This window comes from Bombus impatiens, unplaced genomic scaffold (genome assembly GCF_000188095.3).
Source record: "Bombus impatiens unplaced genomic scaffold, BIMP_2.2 scf_0219, whole genome shotgun sequence".
In the NCBI taxonomy this organism is placed as follows: Eukaryota; Metazoa; Arthropoda; class Insecta; order Hymenoptera; family Apidae; genus Bombus; species Bombus impatiens.
The window spans coordinates 544,278-563,673 of NT_176638.1; the positions used below are offsets into that span (position 1 = coordinate 544,278).

The following is a 19,396-nucleotide window of genomic DNA, read 5'->3' on the forward strand; positions in this document are numbered from 1 at the left end:
AACGGTGACTACCGTAACCGTTACGCGAGAAGACGCTGGACCGACCGCCTTTCTCAGATCGTCGACAACGATCGATTTCGACGACGGACAAGACATGGTAAAGTCGCCGATTCAGATCTCTATCGAGGAGTGTTCCGACGATGACATCGGTGGTGATGCCGAGGAAGATGATGCAGAGGAGGACGAGGAGGAGATAGCCCATAGCGAAGACGAGCGGGAAGCGCAAGAGCAGGAAGGCGATGAGAATCGGCCGTTGGATTCCGCGGATACGAGCGAAGATACGCTCGACGCTTTAGATACCCAGGTTCACATGAGAGGTATCGACAGCGAATTGAGCTCACCGGATTATGGAGTCGACAAAATGGACGAGAAGACCCTAGTGGAAGTAGAGTTGACGCCTGAGTATTTAGAAATGAGAAGAGAGGACGAGGACGGTGAACTAGCCGAGGAACTGCCAAAAGACGAGGAGACCGTCGAAGAAATGATGAAAGAGTTACCCGAGGATGTTCCGAGTGCAAATCGTTTGACAATTGACAAGAAGCTTAGGTTGAGTAGCGAACGTTCGAGAAGCGAGGAAACCAGTACGTGGACGCCGGACCGCGAAGACCCGGAATCCAGCTCCTGCTCTATAGCTCGACCGCTGGGTATTGGCCAGATCCAGCCGATAGTGGATCGCCGAGAAATCGTCGCAATGATGAAAGACGCGCGTGGGCCTGGTTCCTTGGAGGAGGAGAACAGCAGCGGCTCCCAATCGGGACTTAGACACGATTTGAATTCGACTTGGAAGTCCTTTCCCCTGGAAAGCTCTGGAAGTTCGAGCAACGACGAGGGTTGGACAGGTCAAGACGAGAACAATGCCGTTCAGTCTCAGTCCGAGGATAGCAACGGACAGAATGAGGACAGTTTTCAAGAGGATCTTGCCGATTTTCCTGGCAGTTTCATTTATCCGATAGGTCCGGATATTCTAACCAGTTGTGGCACGTTTGCGCTTACACGTACGTTATCTAGGATTTCCGAGAGATCCACTACATCGGAACAGGATAAAAGCGATTTGGAGGACTCGTTCAAGCCTAGTTCAAGGTCACCCAGTTTGGACGACGAGTCACTGATATCGAGCGACCATCAACTTTCTCTGTCTTCTGATCCACCATCCGGTACGCCTCTTCCCTCGATTTCCGATGATCGGCGCACATCGTCCGAATTGCCTGATATTCCTATAGACGTGGTAAGCGAGCAAGAGGAGGAGGCGAAATCGCCGAAATCGGGTGGGAAGCCGAAGCTGCAGGAACAAAGCTCGGAGGATTGGCCATCTCCGCCTAGTTCGCCTGTGTTCGATCCTCCTGTAGTCAGCCACGTCGAAACCTTTTATATGGAGATCAAGCCTGAGGAGGCGGTCAAGGTAACGGTAACCGACAGCACCGAAACACCGGGTCAAGTGGAACACGACAGCGATTCTAGCGATGAGAATCGAACACTGCACGACGATTTGCATTCCACGTTTTTCGAGGACGGTCACAGCTCGACCTCTGCAACCACCGTTGACGGTACTGTAAAGATAGCCGTTAAACCAAAGTCGAACTCTCACGTGACGGGTTCTTCGCACAGCGAAGACACCTCGATGGGATTGTCGATGTCGGAGTGGTCGAGTTCGAATAACACCGTGCGCCAATTTTGCCAATATTCTGGTACCAAATCCGACGACAACTCTCTGGCGGAACTCGGTGCCTCGATCTCGGACTGGTCGGGTAGCACGACCGTCATTCCTCAGCAGCACTACTCCTCATTGACGCCGGTCGAGAAAAGTCAAAGCGACACAACTACATCCGATAAAAGCGTGACTAGCATGAGGCCGAATTCCAAGTGCAGAACGGCCGATGGTCCTCCGCTTATTGGTCCATCCTCGCCACCATTACCGCCACCGCCGACTACGCCTCCACTAACACCGTCTCATTCCGTATCCGTATCCGTTTCCGTTTCCGTATCTGGGAACATGGATCGACGTTCGCCGTTCGACGAGCATCTGGCGATGGGCCTTCCGTTGGACGGCGAACGATCATCATCGATCGGTCGAACGATCAGGAATGAGCAGTCGAACGAAGCGAAAAGATTCATCGATAATCAATTCGATGACCATCGACTGGTATCGCGTCACGGCGACGACGAACGGCAAGGTTCCGTACGATCGACGTATATCTCGCCACCTCGAATAACTCTTCAGAACGAGTTCGACGAGACTATCGACGACGAGTTTCGACTAATGTCGGACGATGGTGATGCGCCGCTTCCGATCCTCGAAGAGGAGGAAGAGCTCGACGACCACGAGGTTGCGTCAGGGAGGCAACAGATGGGAGACGATCGTTTGTATGACAACGTTCCCGCTATGAAATATTCGGGCGGCGATCAAATCCGGATGGAAGTTGGTCGAGGGGACAACGCCGAGGATATGCACGAAAAATACGCAGATTTGGCGCTCGGTTCCAGACCGGCGGACGACGATTGGTCGTTCGAAGAGGAAAGAGAGGAGACCGTCATCCAGAAGGAAAAGGTCCGCAGCAGGTCAACTCCCAAATTCGAACGAGGTTTCTCCGAACCCATGGAAACTGGCAGGTATCATGAAACTAGATCGACCGAGCGACCCGTACTCGTTCCCATCAGAGCAAAGTCGACTCCGTATTATTCGACAACGAGTCTGAGCGGCGAGTCGACCACCTCTAGTCCTCCGATGCAGATCAGGACGCAGATTCGGACGAAAACGATGCCTTACTCGTCCAGCAAAAGTCCCCAGAGCGAGGGTGATACGTCTTCGAGCATGGACAGTCCCGTTCACACGCCTGTTCACGGTCAGATAGCTGTTCGTCGAAGACGACGGGAAAACTTAAAAAGGCGTCATCGAGTGGTGGTGGATTTCGAGGTGAAGGATGGTCAGATTATTTCGAGTACTGACTCAAGCTTTGATGTGGCTACTATTCCGCCACCCTTATTGGCCGAACGTTCGAGGTCCGACGTTGACGATGACGAGGATGACGATGACGACGACAATGACGACGATAACGATGGTGACGATGACGACGAGTACTCGGAGGCCAAGGAGATGCAGGAGAATCGACGGCAACAACGTTGACGCGACTAGCACTTCAAATCTTTTAACTCCTTTGTTGCAACGTCTTTTGACATTTTCAACGAGAATTGGATAATTTGTCCAGGATGAATACACGACAAGAGGCAACAAGGAGTAAACGAGATCGATGTCGATCCAATCGACATCGACGAGAGTGGAGAAAAGATATCGTGAAAAACAATCTAGTTTAATCTATCGCGCATAAGGATAATTAGTACGTTTGTTACACGTTTTAGAAATTCAATTTAATTTGATACGATATCGTCGTTATCGCGTGGGAGCTTTTTGACCCGTAAACAAACCTTTAACTCCATCGTACTTAACTTATTCTATCGTATATTTATACGTATACGGAACGAGCCGACGCGAAAATACGATTGGAACGAAGCTACATCTACTAACGATAATTAGTCTAGAAAATACGATATATGATAAGAAACGGTAGCGATCAAAGGTGATACGTATGAGATACGTTTCGAGATTAATTAGGGTCGTTGCTACGCGGTTACCGCGAACGTATGTACTATGAAGGTATGACGGATCTCCGACGGCAGAGAAAGGATTCTCGAGAGAAATGAGAGTTAAAACGCAATCGTAGAAAAACGGAAAAATAGACAACGATGCTATTCCAATTTACGAAAACGACAATCATTGTTGAAGGTGAGATAGCATCGTTAAGAAAGCGGTAGGAAGGGTGAAATGGAAAAGGGAAAGGCGGAGGAATTGTCTCTTTTAGTTCGAGAATTGAATCCTCGATAAGCGGTCGTATTATTTGATCGTAGTTTAATTTATGTCTCGTTTAACGACGAAAGACAAGTTGCTCAACATAGGTACTTATACAAAATGTTTATCGCGTACTTTCGTTGATACACACGTACGTGCGTGTATTGTATGGAATTGCGATTCACGGTGCGAGTGGCTAAATCGGAACGCGTGAAATATCGCGATAGATTTAACGAACCGTCGAAACGTTTGTCGTCGAAAGATCGAATGATCTGCAATCTTTCTTCCCTCAGTTTTGTCTCACGGTGTTACAACTCTCTACGGCTTGAAGTATGATCGACGACCGATCTACCAGTTATATTGCTAGACTCCGGGATCGTGAATAAATTTACGCGACTCGAGCAGATGCGGGACGCGTCTTCCGTTTAATTTTCTCGATAACGACGATCACGGTTCAGCACGTGATTTTTCAAGGTATCGATAATGGTAAATGGTAATGGTAACGGCCAAGGTCATCCGATGGTTACGGCATGTTAGGTCGTTGAATTTCCCTTGATGTCAATTATAAAGCTGCGCCGATGAAAGTATGACGTTGGATTTAAAAATATGGGTGACCTTGATATCCGAAGAATCGCGTGGCCTCGGCGTTGTTTACCGTCGTGGGGTTTTATGGAAGATGTTTTTTCTGCATCCTTAAAGGGAGAACGATCGACCGCGTCGCGTCACGTCGAATTGCTTGGAACATGTCGTACGTGAAGGATCAAACCGAACTATTCAACTCGGAGAGACAAAGAAATTTGAATTGGTTGAAAGAAAAAATTCCATTGGCTTCAATTTACGTTCTTCCGACTAATACCAAGCTTTCTATCGTATGCTCTATTCAGACGCTAATTTTTGCACGATCAAGAGTAACGGAAAAGTGTATCGATATGAATTTCTATGGAATTTCGTAAGACAACGATCTGCAAAATAATGCAGCATGATATTCTCAATGGTTTTTGAGTCTGTTGGTAATAAGATAACTCGGTTAGGAAGCTCGATACTGTTCATACGAGGGACGCATAGTTGGTTAGGTCGAGGCTAAATTTGTAAAACGATCGATATTAATATAATGGACTACGAGAAAAAGCCGGGAGTAAATAACTATCCCGTTGCAGGTCGGGTTAACGCGGTACTAACGCGTAATTTTACGTCGAGCGTAAGGGCGTCAATGTAAAAATATCTTAGCACGTCGCGTCCCATGTTTGTTATGGAAATATCGTACGGAAGGTTCTATGCTCGAGAAACAACATCCAAACCGAATTTCTTCGTTTCGTTTGCTTCCTTTCAATGTTGATGTTTCGGTAGAATTTAACTGCGATTTTGGTTTCTGATGGAGTTTAGAGACGTTCAAAAGCAATAATTTAACCTATTCGTAAGAGGTTGTTCGTTAGGAAGCGAACGTTAGATAGGGATTTATTGCACTGAAAATACGGATCGGAGAGTTTTTCTTCCTTGTTGTGCATAGACGTACATAGACGTGTGTCGTTTCAACGATACGATTCCGTTAACCCTCTGACTGCCACGCGTAACATTCCAATCTTTACATATAGTCTGATTCGTCCCTCCGATTTTCTACGCTTAACGTTTTTGTTTCTCGTTATCGTAGATAGTTATAGATCGCACAAGTATATTCGAGAATCGTTTAATTTTTCATTTCGAAACGGCAATGTTCGAAGCAATGGCACTTCATATCTTTTCTGTTTCGCGCACAACGATTCGATTGATCCGATCGACGATAGATGATCGACAAGACAAGAGGAGACATCCGTTTAACAGAGTTTGCAGATATTGGAGAAAGGGCGTGGCGGTCGGAGAGGAAAAGCTGAGCTTAGATAGCCTTGTGTCAGACCGGCTTGAACGGTCTGAACCGTTCTGTGATTTGTCGCGATTTAAAAACGCGAAAGAAGGGAGAATGTATATATAGTCGATGGTGCGTCTCGAAATCAATTCACGCCTTGTTTCTTCCAGACGGGTAGGGGTAGCTCGTTTGACACGAGACAGGAAATCAACGCGATCTCTAAAATAGTCTATCTTAAGCATGGACGATCGTTGATAATCACTTTGTCGTTGAATAATCGTTAATCACCACCGTGACCATTAATCGCCACTCCATTAGTCATTGTTACGGTATTATCGCTACACTTAATTGATTAAAAGGTTACTAGTTACTACATCGTAGAACGCAGTGAAGAAATATACAAAGAAACTAAGTACGTAACTACGTATCAAAAGATATAATAAAAGATACGAGATTAGAAAGTGAATGCCGAGTGCTGATCACGATGTCGAGGCTTAAGTTGCTTTCTACGAACGCGATGACGAGTCAACGAGAATCGTTCAATCGTGATAGATCGATGGCGAACTGGAAACGCATTTTTGAACGATGTTCGCCCGCGTACGTCCTTTCGTCGAGAATCTACGTTTTCGCTTGCGATTCCTCGAAGCTATACATAATATACGATTCGCGATAGCAAATCTTTTCGAACGCAACACCGCGTTTGTCGGCGAAACGATACTCGAGCGACCGGCAACATTCCCTTCGCATTCCTCAAGCGTCTGCACGTAAGGATAGCGATTCGGCTGACAACCAGGGAAACGTTGCACGAGAACGAGTCGCGAGGAGTTCGCGATACCGTATTGATTCTCAATTTGTTCCTTTGCATGCAAAACTATCGGCATATCTTCGTAATCGTCGCTCTTGAACGATCGACGCGGAATCTGTCGCGGATCCCACCGCGGTTATAATAGGGCCGTACTTCGGCTGCGCTATAATACTCACGAATGTTATCGTCCAGTAGGACAGAGATCACAGTAAAACAGTAAGTCAATCTCGATGGGAGCATGGAAATATTAAGACGATTAACTTATGCGTGCATAATGATGGGCACTAGATTCGCTTGTTGCTTGATACGATCAAGCGATCGTACCAGCCCGATTAGTTTTGTCTACAGTGTTTCAAGCATAATATCGACTGATCATTTTTCGTGCCCATCGTTAGTTACCTTTACGCGAACGCGTCGACGCTTTGACGGATATCCACCGTCCCTGGAATCGTCGCTTTCTTCTCGAGTTCCTCGATCATTCTGGATCGCGCTTTCTTTTCTTTCTTTCTTTCTTTCTCTCTTTCTTTCTGTCTGTCTGTCTATCTGTCTTCCTTTTCTTTTATACATTCTCGAGGAAAGTTGAAAGGTACGGTCCTGCCGATCGATTCCTCCAAGCGAAATCCCATCCTAGACAGAAGAAGAGTATCGTCGTATCCTCGATCTATCCGTACGAGTTCCTGTATCGGTTTAATCTTGACTTGTCCTCGTCTTGCATTTGTGCATCGTCAATCCTGTCCTGCCATCGATATTACTACACACGCACGCGTCTCTTCGAGCACTATTCTCTTTCTGTATTTCTACGTTTTTCAGTTTGTCTATGTCATCGTATCATTACCATTGTCATTATCGGCCTCGCCATACCACCTTTCATTCTTTCCATTTTACCAATGTTGTCACTCGACCATCTCTTCGTCCATCGTTCTCATCGCAGATATCATTTTTCAATTTCGTTTCCTTGGTTTTCCTTTTTCTTCTACTCCTTCTTTTGAACTCATTCTCCCTCATGGTTATAGTTATTTGGTACGCGTGCGTGTTACTCGATTACACAGCGCGTATGTGCCGCCTCGAGATCGTTGCGCTCGAAGTTTTCGAATCCGTGTGCAGACTGACAGTTAATGGAAACGGGATTGGAAACGGTGGATTTTTGGCTGTTTAGAAGCCGATCCTTAAAAATTCGTTCGTCGAAGAAAATATGAGACGACGAGCTACTCGATACCGAGTTGCCATTTACCTGCCAAATTTATCGCCAGTTTCCGCAACGAGCTTTTGCTTTCGCGCTTCGATGAAAAGAAGAATCCGTTGCCAATGCGTTCCCAGCACGCGGCCCCGCTGCTCGTATTTACGCCTTTTTTCCCTTTTACAAGCGAGTCACGATCAATGAGAAAAAGATTTTTGGCAAGCAACCCACGAAAACCTCGAGCCCGACGAGATGTTCAAAGTTGATCGGTTTATATCAATATTAACAAACGACTGAACACTATTCGTTACGATAAATGATATACATGTTATGTGTAAGTATATACGCGTATATCAATAATACGTGTATATGTTTATATACAATATATATATTATATATATAATATAATATATATACATATATATATGAATTTATATTTAATTATAGACATAAGACGTTAGTATGCAAAGGTCGTGATACCTGCAATAGGGATCAAGGTATTAGACATAAAATATATTTAGATAACTTGTACGGTCATGCGAATTTCCGTTGCAGTATAAATGTTTGATTTGTTTTTACACGTTTTGCATTGTTTATATCGATATTTCGTGATTTGTCAGGACACACGGGACACGACGTTTATTTGCTGCGAATCGAAATATGGAAGATGGTCGTTATTTAGTATTCTCGTTCGTATCATTCTTCGCGATCAAATGCAGAAATGATCGTCGGAGCCATATATGTGTGTTGCATAGAGAGGGGGGAAAAGGCGATGACGACGATGGAAAGGCAGGGGATTCCGAACAACGACCAACACGAATAGGTCGTCGGTATGGAATTGGTAGCGCGGGAGCACGGAGCGCATTCGCATTTTCGATGTACTCTACGTATGCTTTTCGACAGGTGGTGAATACAATCGTTGGAACTACGCGAACGGCTACGTGAACTCGCCGGCTTGGCACGTGCCACTTCGCATGGCACAGATTCGTAACGTAATGGTTCACGCAACGCCACGCACTCTCACCAATCGATTCATACCGGCATACCCACGTTGAGAACACTGCGGGACAAACAAAGAAGTACCATGCTACATCTCTGAGAAAATCGGAAGCTTCCTTAGCACGCTAGAGAGAAACAAAGTGAACCGGAGTGAAAGAAAATCGACGTCACGAGAGACGATCGGAAAGAAAGGGAGAAGATGTCTTCGTACTTTCATCTTCGGTGCTTCGTTCACATTCACGGTCACGTTTACGATTCTCGTACGATCACGTAGCTATGTTCCGGCGAAGGAGAGAGAAGATAGGAGACGCGTGTTCATCGGGTCTCGAGCTGTGGCACGATTTAAACACGGATCGATAGATCGTGTGGCTGCCACGGAGAAACCTAACGCCACCGAATTACCGAGCATAAATTTGCCAAGAACATTACCGCCGTTCTTACTTGGAAAGCTCGGATGCAAAAACCGCGTTTCTCTTGGCACAGATCCGTTAGCTGCCGTCGCGTCGTCTCGGCCGATTTTGCTCTCTCGCTTATTGCTAGTCACCTCTATAACCTCGTTCCGTTACTCTCCGTTATAGCGCTCATTCTGTTCTTCGTCTCACATCGGCGCACCTTCTACTCCTCTCTTGCGTGTTGTTCATTCACTATCCGCAATATCATTCACGTATGCACTGCATCTTTAGAAGGTAGAACGATAGCTGATCGATTTGTCTCAAAATATCGGTGTCCGAGTATCGCTGGGCGGTTCTTTCGATTTGTAGCTTAATCGTTCAAAGTTCATCTGTTCACTTAACCGTTTCGCGATGTTTCATAGAGTTTCCCAAAGAAAACCTACGCTTTATACAGTTGCATAGAACTTGCCGATGTAAGTTCGAGCGTGTACAGTTTATTTCGATCATCCTTTGGTCTTCTTTCTTTTTCTCCTCTTTTCTTAAGATTTAACGAGTTTTGCGTAGCTGCAACCCTTCTGACATCCATCCCTCGGTCGATCTAGCTTTTAGTTCCCGTAAAATGCACCGAGATCTCTTGCCACGTAGCTATCACTTTAGTTCACCTCGCTAGTCTGTCATTCAAGTTGGTCTACCCTCCGTTATTGTGCGCAGAGATGTGAATTTTTGCGAGACGTCGACGCGCTTTTGACGGTTTCGCGAACGTTCTCGTGAATTCGAGCTTACAAATACGTGAGTTGCAGTAATAGCCGCGGTGTTAATCATGCGCTATCCCCGAAATGCAACAAGATCCCACGATCGAATCTGCTAAAGCGTCATTTAGTCGCGACGCACTGATTAAACTCACATCTCTAGTTGCAGTGTGGTACTTGATTTTGCAGCATCGTACACGTACATACACACTTGCGTTGAACGTGTGTCAACTATTTTCTACTATTTAGGAACCTTGTGAACCATTACGTAGCGAACCCTGTCACGATTCACCAACGGTTGTATCTTTGTCGCTTGCCACGATATCTTTCATAGTATTACCTACCGTTACCTATATCGAGTACCCTACAGAGGAAACATCCCTAACGAATCGGGCCACCCACGTCACATAACCAAGACACATCGAACGCACTCGTCTACACTCGTGTCACCCGGGATACTTCTCCATAAGTTTTGCAACGTATGTGTATGACACTGTATGATTGTACCTCCGATTCTACGTTTTTTCTTCGATCCTTCTTTCCATTTCCACTTTTCTCTAACCGTGACCTTCTTCCAGGTGTTCATGCTCGCTGTCTTTTTTCTATGTTGTTACGTGTTCAACGTATCCTCACGGTCACACGGTGTATCGCAACGAGACTAGATCCGTTTCCTTCGACCCTCTATCACCCGAGCATTCGCTTCTTATCGGCTGCTCGATCGAAGAAAACTACCGACTATGTACTTGTTTCATTCTTTTCTGTTATCTCTGCCTCGTCGCATTACGGTGTTGCGATCGAAGTATTACGATACTCTTTTAAATATTCATAATTATTCATAATACTTTTTGTCGATTAGTGCCAAATTTTGCGTAAACGCAGTTAAAACGATCGTATTTAGAATCGTATTTGTTGGGTAAACGGTACGTTTGATTTTTTTGCATAGACGGAAATCCTCGTCTTCCACGAAACGTTATCGTAGTCGACTTAATTAGATACTTTTTATAAACTTTTTATACGCGTTATACTTGGCGGATTCCAGAAAGGATGTAGAACAAAAACGTACCTTCGACGATCGATGAATTTCCGAAAAAACGCAATTATCGATTTCACACATTCACATATTTTCGATTCTTTCCCATTTTTACTTAAGAATAATCGTAGCTTTCGAGAAGCGGGTCAAACGAACGATCGATTTAAAAGATGATGAAGGAGGGAAAGCGAAGGTTACTTATATATCAAGAAAGATAACGCGTGTCCGTCGTGTCGGCGCTCCTCCAATTTGTAATTTGTACCTTTTTTCGATCGTTTATCAACATACCGTACTTGTTAGCTCTCTCTCTCTCTCTCTCTCTCTCTCTATACGTACACGCACAGATACGTGCAAGCGCGTGTGCGCGTATACATACAACAAACAGACACACACATACACATACACATGCACACAAGGATACGGTCCGACAATACGCGGTGATTTTCCCCTGAAGAACTGAAATTCATGGTTCAAAGAAAAAGAGAAAGATGAGAGAGGTAGGTAGCCTTAAAAAGGTCTTAAGCGTTAAAAAGGGGAATCACGGCGTTCGAGGGAAGGGAAGATAACATTTCAAGCGTAGGAAATCTCTATTGTACATTGATTATTGATTATTGATACATTAATTATGATAATAATAAATTATATACAAAGTCACATAGCCAGAGGTTTTCTGTGATTCCGTTTTTTGTTTTCTTAGACGATTTCGTTTTAATTTCTTCAACCTGTTTTTTCAACGTTGTCTACCGTGGATTAGGTTTTTCTTTCGATTTTCAATTCTTCCTCCACCTTTGTTCTTTACTCTCTTCCTCCCTCTCCGCCTTCATCTATCTTTCTCTCTCTCTTTCTCTCTTTTCTCTCTCTGTAATTCTCCTCACCATTTTTTCTTTTCTTGATTCAATTGAACATTATTATTAGAGGTATCATCCTAGTCCCTGCGCGTCGTCCTTTTTCCGTTCTTCATTACCGTATCTTTTTATCGCACTCCCGGATTCGTTGGTCGACCGGATGACAATACCATGTGTGAGTAATCCCTAACAGTGCCTATCTTTACTGTCAGTGGTATGTTTACTATTCTTTGCGGTTTGTTGTTTCGATGATTTGTTCATTTGCTCGGTAGTGGCACCATTTTCTTTCTTCTGTTAACGAGTCTGGATGTAGCCTCGCATCTTCGATTCGCTCAAATCTTAGAACGTGGATGCACGTTAAATTCAGACTTTAAGTTTGGACGGTCTCTGTAATTAGCTGAAGACGCAAGGTGGAATGGCTTCGTTGTTTGACGAATTTAAATTCGACGGTTTTATTTGCCTCGGTACACGCTATCGAAGACGTAGCACTGCACTACGTAGGATTTTGCATGTTCAAAGCTGTTTATCTTTCCGTTTACTCACGTAATCCATTGATCACGTCTATTTTAATCTTAATTATGTAAGTATACGGGAAAGTATTATTTTCTTGAGTTATATATATACATACATATTACAGATTTTTAACTGGATGCATTTCAAAAATTAGACTCTTCTTAGCACCGTTTTGTAATGTGACACGTGTAACGTAGATCAACAACGTAGATTCTTTTCAAAAGTTCTTTCTTCCTTGAAACGCATCTCCTGTAACAATTCCTTGCACGATGTCTATATAATACTTGGTCATTTTAAAAGTTCTTGCGGTTCTTGAACCCTTTACTTAGAAAAAGGATTCGATTTTCTATTTTAATATTATGCACTTGAATAACGGCAACGTGACATCTAATGGCCTTGATGTTATGGATCTCGGATGGTCGTCAAAAGACCTTAATAACTATATTCCCGAGATATTGAATTTCGGTGGAACTACGTTGTTTTAAAGCGAACGGTTTCAAGCCGCGACAACTTTCAGGACGAATGACCTATTAGAAAGAATGATTACTCTTCCGAAATCCTTGCTCGACATTTTTCTCTTTCTCTTCGTTTCTCTATCTCTTCTTTTTTGTATATTCTTCGTTGCAAATCCTACCGTTATCGGGATAAGAATCGACGCGGCTAAAGTCAAAAGAGGCTGATACAGTGCACCGTAGCATGCGAGTCGAGTTCGTACTTTTTCCTCGAGCGTTTATTTCTTATTGTTTGTAAACCGCAATTTTCTTATTCTTTGTGGTTTAACTCGTACGATCCAAGAATTCCTTGTCTTACTTGTCTTCGTTTACAGATACCGAGACAGATAAGCAGGAGAAGGCCAAGAAACAGGAGAACAATAATTCTGTTTTCGCCAATGAAAAATCCCCTGAGAAACGTACGAACGGTATGACGGAAACCAGCAACCCGAGCATGGTAAATACACCGGATCTAAGCCCAGTGAAAAATATACGAAACGGAGAGATGGAGGATGCCGAAGTTCGAAAGACTAAAGTGAGCTCACGTTTACAAATGTTTCGTTTGCACTTTCGTCCCATTGGATGAGTTAATGCGTGATTTTCTTCTTGATAAATAGAGATGGCCGACCGACAAAGCATATTATATCGCGAAGGAACTTCTTATGACCGAGCGAACTTACAAGAAGGATCTCGACGTTATAAACGTGGTACGTACACATCGAGAATATCCACGTTCCAAAATCGTTCAAATTGAAATGTACGTGGAGAAATTTTTTTATTCTTTTCAAATTGTAACATATATCCAGCGCGAGGATAACGAAAAAATCGTTGTGATAATCGCATGTCCCATTTTTACTCGGCAGTGGTTCAGAGAAGAGGTATCTCGAGAGGCTGAACTGGAGGGTGAAGCGGTTGTTTCGCTGATCGAGCTTTTAGCGGACGTTCACGGGCCCTGCCTCCAAGAAATGGAAGCGAGATTAGAACGATGGGAAAGTAACGCTCGGCACAACATCGGCGATTTTCTTTATAACACCTTGTTGAACGTACTGCCGCTTTACGATCAATACCTCGAGAATCTAATACCCGTCCTCGAGAAAATGGAATATTATACGAGGACATCACGTCGTTTTGATCAACTGTGCCGAGATTTCGAGGCGCAGAAACATTGTTATCTACCGTTAACCTCATTCCTTTTAAAACCATTGCAACGATTGTTGCATTACAACAGTATTATCGATAGTATGTCAATCATTCTTTGTTAAACTAATCAATACGTATGTATTACCTATACTGATGTACGTGCGTGTTACACTGATCCGATTCTTTTAGGGTTACTAGATCATTATCCAAAAGATCATACGGATTTCGAAGATTGCCTAGCGGCAAGAGATCGACTAGGCGAAACGTTGCTGGAAGGTCTTAGCATAATTAATCAAGCGGTAAATATCTGTGATCAGTTGTTGGTATTTAGAGTTGTATACTTCGATATTCGTTAATTTTGTACGTTATAAATATAGGAAAATCTAGTTCAGCTTTGCGAAATGCAAAGAGACATCAATGGCTTCGACAATTTGGTTCAAGAAGGTCGTAGATTTATTAGACAAGGCTGCCTGCAGAAGTACAGCCGCAAAGGTTTTCAGCAAAGAATGTTTTTCCTGGTAAGTTTCTCCAACCATCGTTTTCACGTAAAAATGGCTTCTTTCGCATAAACTTTCTTACTCGATCGTCTTTCAGTTTTCGGACATATTATTATATACATTCCGTACTCAACAACCAACTCAGTGTTTTCGCGTTCACGGCCAACTTCCGTTAAAGGGGATGAAGATTCGAGAAAGCGACAATAAAACTGGATCGGACTTTGCGTTTGTAATCGACCCTCAAGGAAATCAGTGAGTATCGTGAATGGAGTATTGTCCCGTTTAAGTAAATTATTGAACTTAACAAGGTGTTAAAAGGACGAGGTCTCCATAGTTATTAAGAGGTCAATTGACTGTAAAGACTTCACTTAAGCGTACCATGCTCCCAATGTAAATGTGCCAGACGTATCAGTGGACATTTTCGTGGGCATTCTATTCATTGGACACATTTTCTCCTATTCGCCGTTATTTCACGCATTCTCTTTCCTTTTTATCTTTCTCTTGTATTTTCCTTATTTCTTTCTTCACCGTCATATATTTAAACGAAGAAATATTCGCCTCATACATTCAAGTCAACGGTTTATGTAGGTCTTTAACAGTTGCCGCTAGTAACGAAGAAGAAAAAGAGAGATGGTTAGAAGACTTGAATATGGCTATAGCGCAGGCTGATGCAGATCCAAAGATGCCATATTTGAATTTGAAGGCTTGTAGTAAGTACCCTTAGCAGCAGAATCCTCGTTTATTCAACGGATATGAAGCAGAATTATTATTTATGTGATATACAATCAAATTTTAGGTTCAGCCGATGAAATGGGCGACGGTGTTGGATTAGAAGGAGACCGAGGAAGTTGTGGAGGTGCTAAAGCTTCTCAACGAAGCAACACGACTGTACATGTTTGTTGGCATCGAAACACGAGTATCAGTTACAGCGACCAATTGCGAGCGTTTCAAGTAAATGAATAAAAATTTCTATTAAGCAAGTAAAGATGTATAGTAGTTCTAAGGCATATACGTATTTATTTCAGAACCAACTTAGTGGATTTCTGTTACGGAAATTCAAGAATAGTAATGGTTGGCAAAAACTTTGGGTTGTCTTTACCAACTTTTGTTTATTCTTTTACAAATCGCACCGAGATGACTTTCCACTGGCTAGCTTGCCATTGTTAGGATACACTGTAACTACTCCGTCAGAGAAAGATGGTATCAATAAAGATTTTGTTTTTAAGCTGCAATTTAAAAGTCACGTATATTTCTTCCGCGCTGAGAGCGACTACACATTTGGACGGTAAGAAAGATTTGTGATAAAGCGCGATTAGAAATTTATCCTTCGAAATTTGTCTGACGGGACATGAATGTTTTTCAGGTGGGTAGAAGTGATTCGAAGCGCGACGCAGCAAAGCCATGTGTCAAGTAGTTTTAATGGAAAAGAAGGATATTAACATACGTATTCTATAGAATGCTGAAATGATGTTAACAAAACATTTGAAAAGAATAGCGCTATATGCACCACTATTTCAAAGCGTTTTTCATCTTACGATATAGTATTAAAATCGAGAAATCTCAACATCTTCAGGACAGATCTATGTTAGCAGTAACGTTGCGGCCTTATTCTAGGACTGAAATCAAATTTATACGATTGAAGTTGTAATCGACAATCAAATCAAAATCAAGAGTATCAAAAGAAAATGTAAGAAGATGATAAAAATATCGTAAAAAAGTCAAAGCATTCTGCTAATCTCCAAATTCGATTATTCCAAGAATCATCGATGTTAAGATATGTCGCGTTCTTATCGGTTTCCTTGTACTTTAACTGATGCGTAGTTAAAGATACGCTTGAAAAGGGTGATAATCTGAATGTAAATATAATTATTTAGATCCAAGTGGATCGCATTTGTTTGGAATTTATATGAATCTGATATACGAATCTAAATGTATTTGGATTACTGATAAGAATTTGTTGTCCATCATTCAAACGACGAAACTTCGATATAGATAGTGAAAAATGTATAGATATTAGCGTAAACCTTGGACCAATTTTATAATAGAATTTCTTTAGTCATCCATATAAAAAGACAATAATTTTGTTAGCGTACTGATAATTTTTTTTGTTATTAAATTAATATTAACAAGAGATATATAGAGGTTATTTCTCGCTATTATTAAGGATTTTATGATGTCATAATTGTTTTTGCTAGGTATTACTTTTTCGAAGTAATGCACGATTCAATTATACAAAGACTGGCTATGTGAATTTGACGAAAAATTTAGTACACGCATCATACGTGTCACATTTGTAACGATCGCACGTAATTAAAAGAAAGGACCTATGCAATAATAATATGAACACACATATCCACGCGAATGACTCATCTATGCGAAAAACAAAAGTCCATAATTTAATGGTTATCTGTTTTTTTTTTTTAGTTATTACGGTTGTTTTGTTATAATATAGAATTTAATTTATATATATATACACACACACACACACACATACACATACACATATTATATATACATAGAAATCAAAGAGAAAAAGTTAGTTTTATACTCGCAGAACCGTACTCACAAGCGCGCATGGGATATATATATCCGAAAGGATACCTCGTAAGAGATACATGGTTATCTTTAGCAAATTTTCGAAATGTTCGTACAGAGAAGCATCATTCAAATTGCCAAACTTGTACGTTTATTTCAAAACAATTGTATCGTTTTCGCTTCGATACATTTGATAACGTAGATTCGAAATAAGTTGTTATGTAATATGATGTATCAATATTCCACAATAAACGTACATTGCTACTTTTAAGACTCTTTTAATCAATTACGGTAATGGATGTAGTTAAACTTACAATTTGGTCGTTAAGACATTTAATAAAGTATCTATGCACATACATACAAATAAGGGAAGAAATACATATTTATCTTTCAACATTCATCGCGAATATGAAATGTACCCAATATATTCTTGATCTTTCTCAGATTAGATTACTTTTGTTCAAGTTAATAGGTAAATGTATCGAGCCTGAGTATAATCGTGTAATTTTCCTTGTATTCATTGTGTACCGCGACATTTATAGAAGCTCGAAAGAAAAAAGTTTTCAATCACGAGATGCTGGAAATACCCATAATAAAATTCTAACAATTGTATGCGATATCCTTAATCGTTTCTTCGGTATCACGTTGATCTGAGTACCATTGATTAACGATGGACAATCGTGTTCATATTATATATCATAATGGGAGCCAGTCAAACGAGTCTTTAACGTGAGAATTGCGAATGCAAACTATCCTTGTAGAAGAAGAAAACGATAAAATCGTAACCACGAAACGAAGAGAGCGGTGTTTCCGCGAAATGAACTATCTGAACGTATTTTTATAAATATAAAAGAAATCGTATAACTGTAGTCATCGCTTTATACGTATGTATAATCGATAGAATATTATTATGGTTAGGTCAATGTCTAAATAATAGCAAACATAGCTCCAAACATAAATCCGAGGTTATCAGTGTTTCTGTTCACGCGTGCAACCTTCTATCGAAGCTCTGATCGTTGTTCGATGACGTTTGTTTGCTAATTTATCAATACCAGTAACGATTTTTTATTCGATGAAGCTTATACCAGTGATGCAACGAAACTAGCCACACCGATGTTCAAAAATGTTTTATGTTTTACTACATTATCGACATTGCTTGCACAACAAAGCGATCATTGAATGAAAAAACACACGCAAAATTTCCAATGACGTAACCCCCAGCAGCTAACTGGTTTTACCAAACATTATCTTTTTATATTTTTTTGTTCCCATCGAAGGATATTCCGTTTCTAGGACAAGCAACGGAACCAGTGCTGCGGGCATTGTTACTATTGCAAAATAGTAACCCAAAGTACAGGATAAAATAATAAATCCAACAATACATTCAATGCCTCCGCGGACGTCGATTAAAAGCCATATGGATAAATTTATTATAATAGAAAAGCGTTTAGATGAAGGGTACGCAAGAAAATAACTACGAGGATCTCGCTAAGAGTTACATAGCTTCAAGGATTTTGACGTCGATATGACAAACACAGATATGTAAAGTGATACTTGAAAATACATTCTTTTGCTTTATTCTTTCAACAAAGCATGATAATAACAATGCTATCTTAAGATGTACAACAAATTTCAGCATTTGTTAAGAATGCATCAATAACAATAAATTAATCGCGAAGCATGTGGCCGACAAAGAAAGAAAAGAATAACAGCATGTTTTGAAACTGACGAGGATCTCGGATCTAAACAGCGATCATTCAGAGATAGGAGAGGCTCGAAGAAAGCAAGATAGAACGATTAGACGCGTTATACGTTCATCATCGGTTACCTTAGCCTTGGTTGGCAGCTGTATTTTTTGCTCCTGTTGTACCGTTTCACGCTTGGAACAGCGTTCGAAGAAGCGGCAGTTGTTACAGGAAGAACCGCGGGTAATCAGAGTGGGAGGAATGATATAAAGATGAGCGTCTTGCGAACGATCGGAATAGAAGAATCGATCCTACAACATGTGGAGGTATCGAACGATCGGGCTTTTTGCCTTGCTGGCTCTTCTCTGCATTGACGCACAAGGTACATTTTCTACTAATTCTATTCTTCTCCGAGATTAAATTTTACGTGGTGTGATTTCCACTCGTGCTAAGTGATTATGTTTTTTTTATATTCGTTTGTTCGTTACATCATAAATTAAGTTACAGATTTAAAAGGTTAAAAGGAATTGCGAATACTTATATCCCTCTCGGATTTAATGTCAACTTCGCCAAGCAGTGTCTAATTTTAAAATTATAAAATATTTGTTTAGCTGCAGAGACCAGAGCGAAACGTAACCCTCACGGATTTCACGATGCAGCCGCTGAAAGCAGTTTCCTGAAATCTCTTGCTGGTGTGGGTGGATTAGGTGGTGGATTAGGTGGTGGATTTGGCGGAGGATTTGGCGGAGGTTTCGGCGGAGGTGGCGGTGGAGGCGGAGGTGGAGGTGGTGGCGGATTTGGTAGTGGTGGAGGATTCGGTTCTGGTGGTGGTTTTGGTGGCTCCAAGGGAGGACCTG

The 19,396-nt window shown here is 41.9% G+C and overlaps 3 protein-coding genes across 36 annotated transcripts in view; all 3 read left to right on the forward strand.

Moving 5' to 3' along the window:
* LOC105680551 overlaps nucleotides 1-5,798 on the forward strand; it is a 12,509-nt gene extending 6,711 nt beyond the window's left edge. Inside the window, exon 3 of the mRNA XM_024366565.2 lies at nucleotides 1-5,798. Coding sequence (XP_024222333.1) covers nucleotides 1-3,121 — 3,121 coding nt within the window. The 3' untranslated portion in view covers nucleotides 3,122-5,798.
* LOC105680552 (FERM, ARHGEF and pleckstrin domain-containing protein 1) overlaps nucleotides 1-17,125 on the forward strand; it is a 29,787-nt gene extending 12,662 nt beyond the window's left edge. For 4 of the 15 annotated variants that reach the window (XM_024366524.2, XM_024366528.2, XM_024366526.2 and 1 more), the window contains exons 12-21: nucleotides 13,018-13,217; nucleotides 13,300-13,389; nucleotides 13,546-13,921; nucleotides 14,012-14,121; nucleotides 14,200-14,340; nucleotides 14,417-14,571; nucleotides 14,908-15,029; nucleotides 15,116-15,270; nucleotides 15,345-15,604; nucleotides 15,683-17,125. In XM_024366524.2, coding sequence (XP_024222292.1) covers nucleotides 13,018-13,217; nucleotides 13,300-13,389; nucleotides 13,546-13,921; nucleotides 14,012-14,121; nucleotides 14,200-14,340; nucleotides 14,417-14,571; nucleotides 14,908-15,029; nucleotides 15,116-15,270; nucleotides 15,345-15,604; nucleotides 15,683-15,758 — 1,685 coding nt within the window. In that variant the 3' untranslated portion in view covers nucleotides 15,759-17,125. Of the gene's footprint in view, nucleotides 1-8,110; nucleotides 11,490-11,645; nucleotides 11,854-13,017; nucleotides 13,218-13,299; nucleotides 13,390-13,545; nucleotides 13,922-14,011; nucleotides 14,122-14,199; nucleotides 14,341-14,416; nucleotides 14,572-14,907; nucleotides 15,030-15,115; nucleotides 15,271-15,344; nucleotides 15,605-15,682 lie in introns of those variants that run through there. The other 11 variants (XM_024366532.2, XM_024366530.2, XM_012383787.3 and 8 more) reach the window with 10 other exon arrangements.
* Nucleotides 17,126-18,760: 1,635 nt separating this feature from the next.
* Nucleotides 18,761-19,396, forward strand: part of LOC100741974 (glycine-rich protein 5) — a 2,788-nt gene continuing 2,152 nt past the window's right edge. For 13 of the 20 annotated variants that reach the window (XM_024366541.2, XM_024366546.2, XM_024366542.2 and 10 more), the window contains exons 1-2: nucleotides 18,761-18,921; nucleotides 19,151-19,334. In XM_024366541.2, coding sequence (XP_024222309.1) covers nucleotides 18,858-18,921; nucleotides 19,151-19,334 — 248 coding nt within the window. In that variant the 5' untranslated portion in view covers nucleotides 18,761-18,857. Of the gene's footprint in view, nucleotides 18,922-19,150; nucleotides 19,340-19,396 lie in introns of all 20 variants that reach the window. The other 7 variants (XM_033319956.1, XM_033319957.1, XM_033319959.1 and 4 more) reach the window with 1 other exon arrangement.